The sequence below is a fragment of the Arvicola amphibius genome, chromosome 2 (assembly GCF_903992535.2).
Source record: "Arvicola amphibius chromosome 2, mArvAmp1.2, whole genome shotgun sequence".
Classification (NCBI taxonomy): domain Eukaryota; kingdom Metazoa; phylum Chordata; class Mammalia; order Rodentia; family Cricetidae; genus Arvicola; species Arvicola amphibius.
The window spans coordinates 130282882-130301490 of NC_052048.2; the positions used below are offsets into that span (position 1 = coordinate 130282882).

Consider the following 18609-nt stretch of genomic DNA (forward strand, 5'->3'; position numbering starts at 1 on the left):
CCGTGGTTTGTGGAAAGAGGCTTCCAATAGTCTTGTCTCTTTGCTTCAGAGGCTTGTAGAGACCAAGTAAGAAATGTGGCGGACACACTCAGGGCTTTGCTTCCCATGTTCAGTGTTTTTCCTATGACCCAGGAAAGCCTCGAGAGTGCAGAGCCCAAGATAGCCCTCAAAGGAAGGCCAGGAGCAGAAGACTCAAAAGCAATAGCAGCAAGCAAATAATGGGCACTCCCCATTACAGTCACTGCTTAGTGAGGGAATAAGGTTTACAGAAGAACCCAGGGGATCTACTTGAAATATATGCAGAGCATCGGAGGAATTCCATTGGTTCCTAGAGCAGAGCTGAGTGTCCACGGCTAGATTTGTGTGTCTGACAGCAAAGGACACTCCGAAGACAGCCCATTCCAGCTGTTCACCCTGACTCTTTACCCAGATCATGACTCTCCACCTACACTAAAATCCAGGCCAAGGCAAGCTCTGCCAGGTACCCCCGCTTCTGCCCTCCCCACGTTGCACACCCCCACAGGACACTCAGACTCACTCCGCTTTGGCTCCTGCCACGGCCTGGTTGAAGAATGCATTGGCAGTAGTTTCTTTCCCGGTGCCAACAGAGAAGCCCTTCAAGGAGGGGTTGAATTCCCGGAGGATGTCTGGAAAGACAAGGGACATGTTTACCGACAGTCCCAAAGCTATCTTCCCAAGCCCCTTTTTGTTTTGTGATAGGGTCACCTAGGTATGAGCCTGCACCGAGAAGATCTTACACTCATCTATTAGAACCCAGCTCAAACACCTGCCTCCCTTCCGAATCCTCCCAAGCTGGGGACCTGTTCCCATCATCCCCTGCTCTGTAATACATAATATGTAATCTTTACAAAGCACGAGTCAGTTGTTTCATGATCTTCATCCTCCAGTGTTCGTTTCCTCTTAAAAACTCCCGGAGGATGGGACTGTTGTACGGTCCTCACGCATCTACAGACCTCGAACTGGTGATTTTCCTACCAAAGCCTCTGGAGCGCTGGGATTACTTGGCCCACTGTCAAGTTCCTTTGGCCACTGAGTGTGGAGGACAGAGCACAGCCTGGGTCCCATAGCCCAGCACAGAACAGAATGTTGGGTGCCCCAGACTTTACAGCCGTGGTCTTCAACCCCCTAATGCTGTGACCCTTGAATACCTCATGCTGTGCTGACCCCTACCATACCATTATTTTCGTTGCTACTTCATGACTGTAAATTTGCTATTATTATGAACCATAATGTAAAGAGCTGACATGCAGGAAGGTTTTAAGTGACCCCTGTGAAAAGTCCTTCAACTCCCACAGGGGTTACGACCCACAGGTTGAGAACCTCTGCTTTCTATCAGGCACAGCACATATTAATTTACTACACTGAAGATTTTCCCGTCAGGTCCTTGTTTCTTTAGGGATTTTTTTTTTTTAAATCATGAAAGGCTGTTGAAGTCTTTTCCTGCATCTATTGAGCTGATCATGTGATTTCTGTCCTTACTAATTTGTATATGTCAATGCAACCTTGTATCTCTGGAATGAAAGTAACTTGCATATGGTCTCAATGTGTTCTTGAATTTAATTTGCAAGAATTGAAAATTTTTGCATCTATAATCACAAAGGAAATGGGTCTTTTTTTACGCTCCTCTGTGTTCAGCAGAGTTGGTGTGGGGACAATGCTTGCCACGTAGTATGAGGTAGGAGGCGTTCTTACACTTGCTGCTTTATGGAATGGTTAGGACCACTGTTAGCTCTTCTTCAAAGGTCTGGTAGAATTCATTAGTCAGTCTGTCCTATTCTGGCCTTTTTCTTCACCTAAAAGTTAATTTCTTCAATTTCTTCTTCAAATGTCCTTTTCCATCAATTTTTAGAGCGTTTTGCTGGGTATAGCAATTTTGATCGGCAGTTCTTTACTTTCAGGGCTCAAAATATATAATTCCACATTTTTATGGTGGCTAATGAGATCTGTTGTTATTCTGATGTATTTCTCTTTGTGGGCAAGTTTGCACGTCCCCCTTACAGCTATTAATATTGTTTCTTTACTTTCTAACTTTTGATATGCTGTCTATAATACATTGTGGTTCTTGGGTCAGGTGGATTCTAAATGTCTCATCTTTGAGTATTTTTCTCTAGATTTGAGAAACCTTATGCTATAAATTAGATTGGATAATTCTGTTTTCCTTTAGTATTTATCTCTCCTATCTTATCCATTCTCTTCCTTCCTTCCTTCCTTCCTTCCTTCCTTCCTTCCTTCCTTCCTTCCTTCCTTTTCTTTCCTTCTTTCTTTCTATTTTGTTTCTCGAGATAGGGTTTTTCTGTATAACAGCCCTAGGTCTCCTGGAAGTCACTCTATAGACCAGGCTGACTCAAACTCATACTCTGTAGACCAGGCTGGCCTTGAACTCTCAAAGATCCGCCTGCCTCTGCCTCCCGAGTGCTGGGATTAACGGTGTGTGCCACCACCATCCAGCTTATTTTGTCTGTTCTTAGGTTTGGCCTCTTGATCATATCCTAGAGTTCCTAGACATTATGGTCATATTGTTTCTTTTTATTGCTATTTGATCAAAGATTTCATCAACCTTGTCCTCCATCCCTTATATTTTCTTTATGGTTATAGCTATTGGCCATACTTTGCTTTATGGAATCTGATTTCACCGAGACTCTCCCTTCTGACATTTCTGTTTCCCCTTACTTCTCGAAGTCCTTGCTGACTTCCCCCACATTGCGGACCTGTTCATCCATGCTTGCTGATCATCAGTGCTTGCATCTGTCTTTAGGGTGGCATGCCCTGCCCTGGAGAATGGCTGATGCCATCGGGGCAGAGTTCTGTCTCCCACACACCCTGTATTGGAGCAGCTGCTGGGTTAAATCGAGCAGGGCACTGGACGGGGGACATCCTGACCTTGCACTGGACGGGGGGACGTCCTGACCTTGCACTGGACGGGGGGACGTCCTGACCTTGCACTGGATGGGTCACTTCCACACACCCGTTTTGCCCCGAACCTCACCGCTCTAGAGGTTATCTCCTCCCGCTAGGAAAGAAGGCTGAACAGATAAGCTAAGTGCGTCGGGGACGCCATCTGAGAGGTGACATGGTCTCAGTCATTTGTAAAGCACTTTGGTGGATGATCTTGAACAATATGACATCCAGTCATCATGCCAGGCCACCTCAAAGCCAAGATCATCACACTCACAGAAACAGCCTAAGTTACCTCCTAGACAGGGGACAGGAAGTACTCATGACACGGAACTGTACTTATTTAAATTCAACACGGTTTTCCAGGAACTAAACTAGATAATAGGCATGAAGTCGAATCAGGCGTGCCGATGTGGACATTAAGTGTCCCTACTGTCTAGCTTTGCTAGCTTAAAACTCAGTGTCTTAGCTCAAGATATACCAAAGGGATATGTGCCTGACAAAGTAGTAAGAATGAAACCAACCAACCCCTACCCCCTTCCCCTCTCCGGGCAAAATTCTTAGGGGTATCTAAGAAGATAATAATCCACTATAAATACTGTCTAATGCCTTATTAAAAGTGCACTTTAAGAATAAACACTGGGATGGGCAGCACTAAAGATAATGAATCAAATAGCATAATGGAAAGCACTGCCCATAGCCACAGCCCAAAAACTTAAAGGTAGACCCCCCCCCCTCGGAAAAATGTAGCCAGGCTTTAAAAAAAATAATCTGAGTGGGTTGTTGGCAAAGCCTTAAAGAAAATGTTGAGCTCCAAATTTGGCTGTGTTTGCACAGCCTGAGAAAGGTAACTTTATCTCTCAATGCTGCAATTACTACCGGTTCATACAGCAAGGTCCTTGTGAACAGAGATGCCCACGCCTCCCAGGCCCAGGTGGAGAGCTCCCCAGATAGACTCTGAGTCCAGAACGGCAGTCCAACCCTTCTTTATTGGATCACTTTTAAATGATTTTCCTAAGAGTTGGTCTAAACTCTCTTTCCTTTTCTTACTCATTTATTGGATAAAGACGACTTCCTGTTGAAAAGCACTAAAAAGCTGACAAAACCCTCCAAGGCTTTGATTAGTTCATAAACCGAGCCTGGATGGCAGTCACGGGGAAGCAGTGCCCCCTACCGCACGCAGCTGCGTCCTGCTGCCTTGCGAGGCTGGCGGCCGCCAGTAGGGGGCGCAGTGGGCCCAGCCGTAGCCACCCCTCCCCAAAGCACCAAGGGACTCACTGGCCAGGGTGGTCACCGTCTTGATGTTCTCATCTCCTCCAATGCTGTTGGTGAGAAGGGGGAAAGAAAATGAAGATTTAAAGGGCCAGCCAAGCCTAAACAAAACAGATTTCCCTCCAGGAAAATCTCCAGGGACTCACGAGAACTAAAAACCAAATCAGAACGCAACTCTTTCCCTCTCTCCCTGGACTCCAGAGCAAACAAACAGACATGAGAACTTAAACTGTCGCTGCCGCAGCGGCTCCTGTACTTTTAGCTTTGAGTTCCTCTCATGCTGGAGCAAGCAGATGGAGTTGGTCTCTTTCACCGCCTTTCCCAATCCAAAGGCTTCTTCTGTGGCCAGCCCTGTGCCAAGCAGCTTCTCCATTACTGCCACTAGTTTACGCTGGCCTTTCTGTTCCTGCTTAGCTTGGAAAAGCTGTTTTTGAAAGGGCACCCGTGTCAGGGTCTCCTGACCCAAGCTTCCAAAGTCTCGAGATAGCACTGACTTCTATGAACAAAACATTTGTTCACTTTCACTGCCCACGCCGCCCCGCCAACCCCCATTCCCCCGCCACCCCCGCCAACCCCCATTCACCCCCCCCCCCCCCCCCGCCACCCCCCACTTCCCCACCCCCGCCAAACTCCCGTCCACACCTCCTGTTCTAGGGATTATAGTTTTTTGGAGAGGTCAATAAATTGAATATAGAAGTTCGTTATAAAAAAAGAACAAGATAGCCCAACCCCCACTTGATGGTCTGTTTTTCTAGAAGGCTCAGGGGCCTTTGCCTTGCTCACCTCCAGGACAGGCCTCGGTACTGAGTTAAGACGTCCAAGACATTCCCAGTTTTGGACCCGGCCCCATTGGCTGCCTGAAAGAGAAAGCAAATAGCGGGTGGGTGCCCCTGCTTTTTCTCAGGATAGTACAGCTGTCCACCTATTGATGTCCAGGCCCTTAGCCTGGGCAGGATGCCTAGGAAAGTTCTCGAATCCAGATGGAACCTGCTATGGATACCTCTCCTGTCCTTTCTGGGATGAGTGGGCGCTCCCACTGGGAGAGCCTGGGTGTCAACTACAGCTAATCCCTCCTCCGGGAAACCCTGTCTAGACCTCAGCTGAGAGATGCACAAGCTGATAGCATATATTTTTTCAAAAGCACATGCTTGAAGGTACTGTGTCCACTTTTAAAAGTTGTGAAACATATAATCAAACGAAGCGTTCGCTAAGCCTGGCCTCATGACATCTACACATGCGCAGGTGAGAAATGGCGTAAAATGTTCTTCCGGGTATCCGCTCCCCTGAAGCATGTATTTCTAAACTCCAGGTGGAATCCCCAGGTTATGCTTCCTACAGTTTGGTACCAAATTCTCTTTTCTACCTGCCACCACGGCACACTTGCTGCCTCCCCCAGAAGTCCCGAGCGCCTGTATGATTCCCTACGGTTCTCTGTCCTGAGGGCATCTTCTAGGAGACCACGGAGGAGGGTAGGGGGTTGGGGTGAGATCAAGGCCTCCCTCAGCAGGAAATGACTAAGATACACAGCTAGTAAGATGACAAGGACCAGCCTGCCAGTTTCTTCCAAAAGTTACACACAGTAGGACCTATGGGACAAGCACCTGCTGGGGTCTCACAGAGGAGGTTGCTATAGGGATAACTAACATTCTGAATCCTAGGGCTTTTAGAGCCAGAAGCTGGACGACTGGGTACTCACTGCATCGCTCCTTATTGGTGGAACGTGAGGAACGCCAGACCTCACAGGACTTTTGTCATGGGGCTACAGAGCGAGCTAACTTCACTACGACTAAGACACAACTGTCCTTGGAGAGTTCAAACCTGGAGATGTTGCCTTCTAACTGATCCAGGGGGACAGAAGCTGGAGACAGCAGCTGACTCCACCAGGAGTGATCCTTAGTTTCTTGGAACCTCTGGGGACCACCCCTGAGGCTCTCTATGGGATTATCGGATTGGCTTTTTTGTTTTTGTTTTTGCTTTTTTAGCAGGTGGTTTGTTTGGGGTATCACTTTGGGACAGTTTTAGAGGTAGGTTTGTTTATCTTTGGAACTTCTACTTCTTCTATTGACTCTCACTTCTCACCCCTACCTCCATACCTGTCAGTCCTAGCTCCTAGCTCATCATCTCTTTTGCCTGTCTGAGTAGTAGTAGTCTTCTAGACTGGCTGAGTCTTTGGCGACACTCATGGCAGGAAATGCTGCCCCACCACAGACATGTGCCCTCAGGGTCCTTCCACTTTTCCAACATTGGCAGAGGAAAGCAGAGGTTGGAGTGGATATCACACTGTCTAAGACACGCTAGCTATTGGGCAGGGAGGGGGGAATATGGTGGGCTTGGAGATTAGGACCAGAAACAGGTTAGATTTAAAATCCCAATTTTCAGATCCATATTTTCATGTTCACTAAAATCTCCTCTCCCAGCTGGATACAGTAGCTCACAGCTGTAACCCCAGCACTTGGGAGGTAGACCCAGGAAGATCAGTAGTTCAAAGCTAACCTCAGCTACATAGTGAATTGAGGTTAGCCTGAACTACATTAATCCTGGTCTAAAAAGCATAAACAAATTCAGGCAGTGGTGGCACAAGCCTTTAATCCCAGCACTCAGGAGTCAGATGCAGGTGGATCTATGTAAGTTTGAGGCCAGACTGGTCTACAGAGTGAGTTCCAGGACAGTCAAGACTGTTATGCAGAGAAACCCTGTCTCGAAAAACCAAACCAAACCAAACAAACAAAATGCAAAAATGAAATCTCCTATTCCTTCTCCAGTTGAGGTCACCTACCGTGAGAGAGTCACCCAGGGCTCCAATCACCTTGATGTCAGCCGGCCTCAGCCTGTGAACTGAAAAGCAAATCTCGGGTGAATGGAGAATGAGGGTTTCAGGAAGCCTCTGGACCTGGTTCCTTGTGCCTCAGGAAAGTGGCTGAGAAACTTAGCTTTCACCTTGCTGCCACCAGCAGCCAACTCAGTAACTGAGTAGTTGGACAGGATGTGCGGAGCCATCTCAGCTCCCCTTCCATGGAAATACCTCTACTACTTCCAAGCTTCTGGTAGAGTGGCAGCTGCCACTCCCACTAAGGACTTGCACTGGGAAGGAAAAGGCCCTGATGTTTCCTAGGATGTAAACTAATGCATATATGGTCATGAATGTAGGCTGTGAGAGTATACAGATTAGCGGCCCTTCAACTGGGTTGTGCACGAGAATTACCTGGAGAGCTTGTTAAATCACACATGACCCCCAACACACACACACACACACACACACACACACACACACACACACGCAAACTCCCAAGAGCTTCCGATTCAGTATCTCTTTAGTGAGTCTAAGAATTTGCATGTTTAATCCTCAGGCTCTGTGGCTGCACCCACATTTTAAGAAATACCTTTTCATTTTGAAGCCATGGGCAGGGGTACATTTCTGCATGTGTAGTAGAGACCATAACTGTTTCTTTCCAGATCTAGGTACAAATTGGCTCCCACGAGTGTGGCTGCCATTGCAAAGCCTGATGGTGGCTTTGCCATCTTGTTTTGAGATCCTAGAGTCATTTAAGTATCTTTAGAGTCTTCCTTCCCCCATCATCATGCCTTGAATTCCCCACACACACGTGCACACACGCGCACATTTCCTTTTACGTGATTACAGCCTACGTGGCCTTTCCCAGCTTTCCACAGCTACTCTGCGTGGTTAGCAGAACAATATCAAATCACAAACCCAGCTGCACACATTAACACACGCCTACAGGGCTAAGCATGGAAACTTTAAAATGACCTCTTCCCAAAGAAATCAGGCTATAGGGGGTAGGGAGGGGGGAAAAGCACACCAGAAAATGAGACCCATTCCCTCAACTCCAAAGTGGTTTATTTTAGCTTGTGTTGACGACAGTCAATTACTATATTCTCAGGGCCATAATAGTGAATTCTATGAATGCCAACTGGTATGCGAAGGTTAGGGTAAGACTTTGGAGTTGGCAAAATGTGAAGGCGATGGGCAGATTTGCCTCCACAGTTCCTACGTTTATTATAGGCTGAGAAAAAAGAAAAGTCCAGATGGCTTAGTGGGTAAAAAGCTCCTGCCACCATGCCAAAAGACCCGAGTTTTGTTCGCACATTTCACAGGGTGGAAAGAGAATTCCTGTAGGGTGACCTCTGACCTCCACACATGCTCCATGGCACAAGCACACCTACCCACATTTATACATGTGCATGTAAAATTTGAAAAAAATGTAAATAGCAACTCAGACAATAATTATTACCTCTTAAATTTGGTGGCTAGAAATGAGACAGAATATATGCACATATACAGATCTCCTCTGTTCCCTTACTGTGTGTGTGCGTGTGTGTCCATGTGTGCATATGCATGTCAACGTGTGTGTGTCCACGTGTGTGTGACCATATGTGCGTGTCCATGGGTGCGTGTGTTCATGTGTGCATGTGTGTCCATGTGTGCATGTGTCCACATGTGTGCGTGTGTCCGTGTGCGTGTGTCTGTGTCCATGTGTGCATGTGTGTCCATGTGAGTGTGTTCACGTGTGTGTGTCCATGTGTGCATGTGTGTGTGTGTACGTGTGCGCACAGTTTGCTTCTGGAGTGGTTTCTCTAGTTTGCCGCTCTGTGTTCTCAGCCATAGAGGCTAGGACGTATGAAGCGAGGCTCGCTGGGAGTTGGCTTATCTGGCACTCTACTGTCATGCTACGGCCCATGCACCTCTGTAGTTTCATATTCTGTAGACCTTGGCTGGAGGTTTATTAATACCATCACACTGATAAAGAATCAGAAATTTAATAAAAACACTTTAGCAATTGCTCCCTTTGGAAAGGCAGCTATTTCAAGATAAGATTAAATTTATGTGGCCTGATTAGATAAATGTTATCTGGAACACACTGTTCACTGCCTTGAGAGAAGCTTGACACTCATCATTAATTTATGGACATTTCTACAGAGAGTCTTTATCAGAAGGTCATCCATGCTTTGGGGCGGTGTTATGAGCAGCGAGCGGCCTACACAGAATAAACATGGAGGAGCGGCCTCTGCCCATGAAAAGCCATGCTCAGGAGTAGCGATTAATACTTTGGTGTTTTATTCTTCCGTAGCCCAACAACTTGAACCACCCAGTGCTATAATCTTATAAAAATCAATTTGCTCTCTTTGTTAGCTTGGGCTTCTCAATTCATTTGTTCTGCAATTTTAGGGATTTTATAAAAAGGTTTCTACAATGATGGTAATTTACTGACATTAGAATAAAACCCCATTTCTGCCTTTGGAGATTTTAATCTAAGTATATAGGATAAATGGGTACCTTGCTCATAGGAGGAGTGAGAGAAATGTATTAATTTCACTAAGAAATGATACAGGTCTGAGGAGACGTATATGCTGGTTTTCCAGATTTGATTGTTATATATTGTATTCATGTATTTAAAGGCCACATTGCACTGCAAAAGTGTGGATGATTACTATGTATTTGCTATAAATATATTAATAAAACATCTTAGATTGAATGAAAGGTTATGTGTTATCTGTTATTTTACAGATCTCAAAAGTTTAAATAAGAAACTTGGAGATCAAGGAAGGATATATGGGAGGGTTTGAAGGGAGAAAAGAGAAAGGAGAAATGAGGTAATTATCTCAAAAAAAGAAAAAAATGATAATGGATTATTTAGGAAATAATAAAAACAAAGCCTGTAATTTGGGACTCCCCTCCCCCCAGACATCTTTGAGCCATTATTGTTGGAATCTGCTGACGTGGAAACTAGACTAACTCCACAGACTTATCTGTTAGTCCTTCTCATTCCTACAATTATACCTCAATGAATGCTGACTTCCAAATAATGTCCTCTTACCTACCCTCCAGTTCACTAATTTCATTTTCTACTCTGTCTGTCTGTGTTGTTTACATATCAACAGGGATCCCAATTTTAATGACTATTTTCCCATATTAATTAGGGTCCCAATTTCAATGACTATTTTCCCATGTTAATTAGGGTCCCAATTTTCATGATCCTATTTTCATATTTCAAAGTTGCGCTCAAATCCTTAGCATTTTGGTGGTTCCTTCATCAAATCCTCAATTTGTTTAAAAACACTAAATGTATTTTTTTAAATAACATTGGGGGAGGAAAACACTTAGATAAAGGAGCCTCTCCGAGAGAACTTGAATTTGCTTCGCAGGCTGGATGTACTGAGGGACAGGCAGGCTCTTAGTCCTCAGGGGGCAACATTGCTTGCTGATGGCAGGCCACACCAAGTCCCGAGAGCAGGTGGGTGGCTTCAGAGCCTCACTGAGCACTGGCTGTGGTCACAATGAGGTGAAAGGTCTGGTGACTGACTGTCCACTGCTGGAAAGTGGTCATCTCTCACCTTAGCTTTGGGAGAGTTCAGTGTAGCCAACTGGGGTAAACAAATGTCTGGGGAGCTAAGAATCAATGACTTTGGTGAATGTCCTTTTCTGTTTCACATGGCTGGACACAGCCACACACAGGCAGTAACCGCATGGATGCTTCCTGTGGTTGTTGCTGCTGATAAATCAGAATTAGCAGCTTGTCTTCAATGGATAGCCAGTGAGCCATGTCCCCTCTCACTCCTCAATGCCACTTATTTTTGGAAAAAACTTAAGTCGGCAGCAGACCCCTAGGTAGACATTTAATTCATCCCGGCTATATGAGAGGAAGGGGCAGTTAATATCAGGATATCAGTGTTTATAAAACCATAGTGCTTTGTAAACTCTACAGGTGTACAGGCAGGCCTTTATCACTGAATTCCAAATGCTGATTGGTTCTAAAAATGACTTGCACCAAGTTTCTACCTCTCACCCCTGAAGCCCCATAGATCAGCTGATGCAGTCTATCACCCACGAGCTCTGGCAGGTGAGAGCAGGCACCTAGGCACCAGGGACCACAGCCTGCGATGACAGGCACTATCCTCTTGTGTAACATCATTTTTCATCTGTGCATCTGTGACCACCAAAAGGGGTTCAAAAATACCCTGAGCGGCAAAATAGTTATTTTACAGCACATTCTTAGTGGCAATGCTTGAGAGGTGGAATTGTGGCCTGGCTGACTCTGCAAATTCATTGGATGAATTTAAAATTCTCAGCCATTCAGAGTTGCTCCTTAAGTATTTAGTGGCTCCTCCCATTTGCTAAGCCAGTGGGGGTGTATCAGATGCTCTCATTTCAATCAGCAATCATGGTCTCCAGAAGAGTGGGGGGGGAAGAACTTTCCAGAAACATGGTAACAATCAAAGGAAAATAGTAGTGTGGTCTTTTGCTGAGGTTTTCCTTTTTTTTTAAAAAAAAAACATGAAACTACTTCCGTCATGAATATGATTAGAATGTTCGCAGGTAAGTGGAACAAAAACGAAGTGTATTTTTCTTCTTGCTCATTCATCTGTGGTTGTTTTTCCTAGACTTGGAGGTTTAGCCCGACACTCTTAAATGGGCGTGAATTTCACTGGACGAGTGCCCATGGTTCAGTCCTACGTCATTGGGGTAGCTCAGTGGAGGCTTGGGTCACCTATCTGTGTACTTAAAACCGTGCCTATCACTAAGGTATCTCAGACTGTAAAGTCTTGAGATCTCCTGCTCTTGACTCCTACAAGCACTCATAAACACAATGGTCACTAGGGTCAGGGAGCAAGGAAGAGACTATCTGGTGTCCAGATGTGGAGATAGCTTCTGCGGGAAGACAGGTTCTAATCAACAGTTGCCATGACAGAAACATAATTCAGGGAGATTGCAAAATGCTTTGCAGAGCATCCTTTCAGAGTTGATAAGATTAAATCACCGCTATTGAAACCTTCAAACTGATATTCTATCTCTGTTTAGATATATGCATATCTCTATACATTATACCTCTATCTATGTCTTAGAATAAGGGTTTTTACCATGGGAGGGTACACATATAAAGATGATTATTTCTGCTGTTAAAGTCCACCCAGCAAGTAAATCAATAGGAATGCAGAACCATTAGACATAGGAGCAAGAAGTCTAAAGACTAAACATCTTCATGTAAGATCTGCACCACTAATGTGGGGGCTTGGATGTGGTTTGGTCTCCCAAAGACTCAAGTTCTGGAGGCTTAGTTCTCAATATGGTGATGGGGAAGAGGCAGAAACTGAAGAGCTGAGTTTAATGCAAAGTAATTAGGTCACTGGGGGCTGGGGACTGCTCTTGGACAGGGTTAATGCTGGCCTTGCAAGGTGAATTAGAGTGGGCTGTTACAAATGAAGGTGACCCCAACACATGACTCATTTTATCAATTCCCTTCCCATTTCTGTACCATGTTTTAACTTTGCCACAAGGAGCATAGCCAAAGAGACAGGCCATCTAATGTTGGATATTCAGGCTCTAAAACCATGGGCTAGATTTCTTCCTAAGGTCCTGGCTTCAGGTACTTTTTACTTCAGATACCAGATTAAACACAAACGCCTATTCTGTTACATTACAGCTTTGAAAAAGAATATGTTTTGTATCCAGGCTCTGTTTTTTTAAATTGACAATTATATGTCTTAATCTGACTGTGAAGAGGCAAGATGCTTGGAAAAGGCAAGTTAAGCCATGGTGCTTACTTGTTCTGCTCACAACACAAGGAGACAATGTTACAACAGATGTAAGATTCCTTGTAGGTATTGTGACTTCTCCAAATTCAATTTTCCCTTTTCAGCAATCCAGGTCAGAAGTTAAATTAGATCAGCCAGGACAGACACTCTTGAATGGCTTACAGGAGATACCCAACAATTCACCAACAAATCAACAAGCAAATCAGTGCAGATCTTACTGAGAAATGAGCATATCTAATTATCCTCCAATGGCCAGCATGAGAGCTTACAGCACTAATGTCTTAGCTAAGGTTCTGAGTCACTAGGGTCCCACTAATACCGTCATGTGACTTCCCATATGTACGGACATTGTTTCCCAAGCTGCTTCACCTGTGGAAAAACCTGCAGTGCTTAAGTAGCTTCCTCTTCAGGAAGATGTTAATGACTGCCTAGAACATTCTGTGAGGCTCATATTCAGAGTCCAGCAGCATTTCAGAAATATAGTGAAGTCAGAAGTGATGGCGCACACCTTTGACACCAGCACTTGGGAGGCAGGGGCAGGTAGGTGGCTCTCTGAGTTTGAGGCCAGCCTGGTCTACAGAGTGAGTTCTAAGATAGTCAGAGCTATACAGATAAAACACTGTCTTGAGAGAAATGGAGATAGGAAAATAGGGACAGAGGCAGGAATGAAGGAGAGAGAGAGAGAGAGAGAGAGAGAGAGAGAGAGAGAGAGAGAGAGGGAGGGGAGAGGGAGAGGGAGAGGGAGAGGGAGAGGGAGAGGGAGAGGGAGAGAGGTAGAGGAAAGGGAAAGGAAACAGAGCAATGACACATTTTTTAATCTGCTGGGCATCCCATTCTGTGCGGACTTTGAACACATTCTGCACATTCCTTGGGTAAGAAGTATGGACTGGCTAATTTGCTTTCTGTTTAAAAGTAATTTTTTTTTAAAAGAACAAATTCACCCATCAAGATTATAAGATATGAACAATGCACTCAGCAACCCTTAGGCTCCTTACATAACATGGCTTGACATGGGGTCAATGCTCAGTAAAAGCTTTCTGATAAGGATGCTATTATTTTAGTTAAATAATAATCAAGCATAAACATTACCTCATGGCCTCGTGCAGGGCCATAAACATCTGTCCTGGACCTTCTCACCCACCTTGACCCTGATCTTGGGAGTCCTTGCTATTTTAAAGTTGCTCTGACTTGATTCCAGCCCTCAAGTGAGGGGAAAACCCACTGAACAAATGACCATGTACCTGTTGTGGGGACTGTGTCCGAGGGGTCCTTGTCCAAACAGCTAAATTCTGTGCCTTCTCTCACCTGAAATGAGACATGCAGGGGATGAACAAATGCACTAGAACTTGGGGGCAGAGGATTGGGGGTTGGCCCTATATACTGGGAAATGACCACTCACAAAACAGAACAGAACTATGTCTGTAAAGATCTCTCTCTCTCTTTCAACCTCATAGCTCACTGTCCATAACACATCGCTCCGATCTGTCTCCTCCTCCTCCTTCACCTGAGCTCAAGCCTTTAATACTCTTGTCTACAGTGTTGCAGGTCCTCCACAGTGTCCCCTCCTCTCCCTTCGCAATGGTCTCTCTCTCAGGAAGATGTAACTGTGACCTTCCCCTGCCTAAATTCTCAGCGAAGCCAGGCCGTTCTGCCTATGCTGTCTATTGTTCTGTCCCCAAAGATGACAAGGATGCCAAGCATCTAGGAAATACTATTTGTTGATGGGACAAATAAATTGCTGCCATATACCAACCTCGGCATAAAATCCATCGGTCCTAACATTTCCCTTCTCTAGTCTGTCCTTGACCAAAGTCTTGATACTCTCCCATACCTCTGAGCCTTTGCTTAAGACATTCCTCCAACTCTTTCCTTCTCTTCCATTTTCTTACCCGTCTGCCTCCCAGGTTCAGCCCTAGTCATCCTTCAAAACTGAGATCATCTTTAGGAAAGTCATCTTTAACTTTCTGAGTTGGTTTTTTTCCTCTGTATTTCCAGAAGACCCAACACAAAATTTTAATTCCAGTTACTATAGTGTTTATAATTGCTGGCTGGTGTATCCATTTCTCTACCAAACTGTGTCCTTTTGGACTAGAAGTGTGTTTTATTCATGTTTTAAAATCTCATGTCTAAGATCCATCTATCCATCTTCGTCACCTAACAGATCACGACTCAGCCCTGGCCCTGAGTCCTTGCCCCTCTGAGCTTACGTTCTAGAGGTATAGGAGAGACTTAATGATGCATTCCGAGGGAAAACAACAATATATAGAAACCAACAGCAACACTTTGATAGGATTCCCTGCGTTCCAGACACCGGAATAAATGCTTTCTCTTTCTTAACACACTTTGTAACTCCACATGAGGAGACTATCACAGCCACAACTTCCCAAATGAAAACCAAAGGCACGGGAGGTTGAGGGCCTTTCTTATCCACACACAGCCAAGATTGGGAAGACTCTGGATTTGAAGGTAGAACCAGTGGCTTCATCTCACTGTGCCTGCTTCCTTCTAGGTGCATTTACGATATCAGAAAATATGGGGCCCGTTGGTAACTCAGGAATCTTTCTCGTTGCATTTCTTAAGAGTAGAAGCTCATTCTATCACTTGGAGTGAATGCTCCCATGGAAAGGGAAGGACCAAGTCATCTTTATCCACCTTTGTCCCAGATCTCTGAGAGCAAAGACGTCAGACTTTCGGTGTTTGAGCCCTGAGGAGTGCAAAGTGCCTTATCTAATCTCAGCGGGAAGAATCCAGGTGACTCTGAGATGATAAGACACAATCCAGATGTGAACAGTGCAGATACAGGTTGGACTTTAAGGCTATCTGGTCCCCAAACAACCTGGTTCCAGACCTCAGCTCCCTTCTCCCTCTACCCTGACAATTCTGTTTTCTTCTTCCTCCTCAGATTAAAGGCTCAAGGACTAGCCAAAGATCTGTGGAGGGTCCGAGGTCTCTTGTCAAACTGCCACAGTGCCGTGGAACCCCAACTACCTCATGATGCTGTGTGAGCTGCACGGAGTCAGGTCTAAGATGGTGTTGATCCAGGCCACCAAGAGCAAGCCACACATACACTTGAGGTCCTTTGCCCCCCAGTCTGCCCTGGCTGAATTTCAGGTGCCTGTTGTTTCAGTTTCCAGAACTCCGCAGCTCTCGGCGTGCCCAGAGGCCAGTGGAGTTTTCAGGACACAGAGAACCAAGTGGAAGGTTACAGAGATTCACGTCTGTCCTTCCCTTACCTGAAGCCTTCCTATGGGTTTCAGCTGTTTGGCCTGGTAGTTGCTATTTCTGTAGGTGAACAGGTAGGGGCTCTCCTGCAGAGAAAGGTAACATATAGCCATGACCCAGAGCTCTCCATCCCATAGTAATCAAGCCCATCATCTTTGATATGGTTAACTGGAACATTCATGTTGAAAGGTTTCAGGGAGGGGCGAGGTCCAAGAGAGACACAGAGGAGCGGTGTTGGGGAGCAAGGAGTTTATTTTTAAAGAAGTTAGGAGTGTCGCAGACAAGCAGACAGAGAAAACATGCACGGTGAGGGCTCCAAGGACAGCTCACAGCCCAGAGGGAGGCAGCCTGGTGGGGTCTCTGAAGAGCTGTACAGAGCCTGGGTGGCAGGATGAGATTGGGGGTTGGTTTCACAGTAGAAGTCTGTGAGTCAGACATGAGCCAGGGAAAGGGCTGGGGAAGAAGGCATGTGATAATACCCCCAACCCCCTAGGCTATAAATTCTCTTTCCAGTGCAGAGACCCTGGCCCCAGAGGTCTGTTAGGCGGGGACTCAGTAGGTGCCTGTCAGTTTCTGTGACTGGGAAAAGGTTGCTGCGGGTGTTGTGGCCTGGGCAGTGGCTGGATTCTAACACTGCGTTTTCACACATATCTTCTCCATGAATCCAAACCTTTCCCTGCCCCTTCTCTTCCTGGTGCCTGATGGCCTCCTGAAGAAGGTCTCCGGGGCTTTGAAAGGGCCCAGTTGCAAGCTAGTCAACTCTGATACTTTCTCTCTCTCTCTGTCTCAGTGGTCTGTATCACCCAGCTAAACACAGGAAGCTCAGACAGAAGAGGACCTCATTTTAGGCTTCTTGAAGTCAGAACAAAGAGGAAAGGAGGTTTGCCTAATCACAATAAACTTACTAATTCTGCTATCAAGAAAGCACCCCTCCCCCAAATCAACCTGCATTCCACGAGAGAAGGAATTTACGTCATTGATATTTGGTTATTCCCTCATCCATGTCTTTGGAAAGATTATCTATAAACTTATTACATTTGGGGCACATATTTAGGATACAGCCTTCAAGACTCCTTAGAACCTCATCAGTACAGGAAGGCCTTGATGTGGCACCTGGGGCCCCAAGAAGGGACCATAACTGGAGGCCAGGTGAGCTGTGGCCTTGTTCCTGTGACGCCCACAGGAATGAAGGGCATTCACTCCCTCTCACAGTGCACAGGAATCAATTTTAGGACAACCTGTGCTCAGGTCCAGAATGGCAGGCCCAAGACTCTTGGGGCTAAAGTCTCAGTAACACCCCACTTTTCAGTAAAGTCTACGTTGCCACCCATACCCACCTCACCCATTCCAGTGTCTCCTACCTGAGATGGACATTCCAATCTCTCTCTCTCTGTTGCATCAAACAGTTCATCTTTGTGACCCACTGGCTTCATCTAGAAGAGAAGGTGACAGCTGAAACAGGGGCCTGGTGTAGGTAGCTGCCCTCCGTGGCACTCCTGAGATGGGCTCCTCCAGCCAGGGAGCTCTCAGAGTCTGACTCTTGGGTCAGTAGCCCCTTGTGGGCATTTCCAGCTCCGCCCTAGACCGAGGGGTGAGCAGCTCAACTCTCAGGAAGTGCGGCCCACATCTTCCCAGGGATGTGGTAGTACTCTCGTTTAAAGACCACGGTGCGAGATTGGTGGGTTTTGGGGGGTGTTGGCTTTTGATGGGACTTCCTAGCCCACCTCCCCAGGAGTGAAGTAGGAGAAACTGAACATGGTTTGGAGCAGGTATCCAAGGCAGACAGACATTGTTATTCGGAGTCCAACCAGATTATCACAGCGGGTCACGTGGCTTCCCTAGGGTGGTTACTATACTTGGCATGTGCCCTCCCCTCAGTGCCCAGTTGGCTGGACGCTGATAAAGATTTTCATGTCAAGAACAGTAGAGACAGGAAGGAAGGACAAGCCCAAGCAGCGTGTGAAAAGCCTGTATCCTTTGCCCCAGTTTCCCCCTTCTTGCAGCTATAACCTACAGTGTGGTTCTCATCATCCCTAATGCTGTGGCCTTTTAATACAGTTCCCCATGTTGTGGTGACCCCCAGCCATAAGATTATTTTCATTACTACTTCATAACTGTATTTTTGCTACTGTTATGAATTGTAATGTAAATATCTAACATACAGGATATCTGAAATGTGCCCCCCCCCCCAAGGGGTTGCAACGCACAGGTTGAGAACCACCAATCTACATGCACACAAACCGAGGTTCAATTAAAAAAAAAAAAAACAACCAACAACTCTGGATTGAAGTTTACACAGCTGCCTATAAAGTCAAACAGGCCCCAGTGTTTGGCTGGGCCACAGAGACGGAGTGACAGGGAATGCAGCTTGGCCCCCACACTCGCAGACAACAGACTGGCTGGCAACTTGAGAACGGATGGCATTGGTACCATAGCCACAGAGGCCACCTGACAGCAGACAGATGGCACTGAGAGCAGCAGGTGGAACCAGCAGGTCAGAACTGCGGCAAAAGCACCAGAGAAAGGGGAATGAAGGCCACTGAAGAACGAGATGAAGGGTTTTGTTTAGGTTTTCTTCAGTGCTGGGTGTCACGAACAGGGCCCTCCACATGCCAGGCAAATGTTCGACTACTGAGCCACATCCCCAAC

At 46.0% G+C, this 18609-nt stretch overlaps 1 protein-coding gene across 1 annotated transcript in view; it reads right to left on the reverse strand.

Annotated features, from left to right (window-relative positions):
• The window catches only part of Plb1 (phospholipase B1), a 123266-nt gene that overhangs the window by 73707 nt on the left and 30950 nt on the right, over window positions 1–18609 (reverse strand). The window contains exons 15-21 of the mRNA XM_042054553.1: window positions 17322–17393; window positions 15972–16046; window positions 13980–14043; window positions 6965–7023; window positions 4972–5045; window positions 4195–4238; window positions 539–647 (exon numbers count right to left, since the gene is read on the reverse strand). Of these exons, the coding sequence (XP_041910487.1) occupies window positions 539–647; window positions 4195–4238; window positions 4972–5045; window positions 6965–7023; window positions 13980–14043; window positions 15972–16046; window positions 17322–17393 (497 nt within the window). The remainder of the gene's footprint in view (window positions 1–538; window positions 648–4194; window positions 4239–4971; window positions 5046–6964; window positions 7024–13979; window positions 14044–15971; window positions 16047–17321; window positions 17394–18609) is intronic.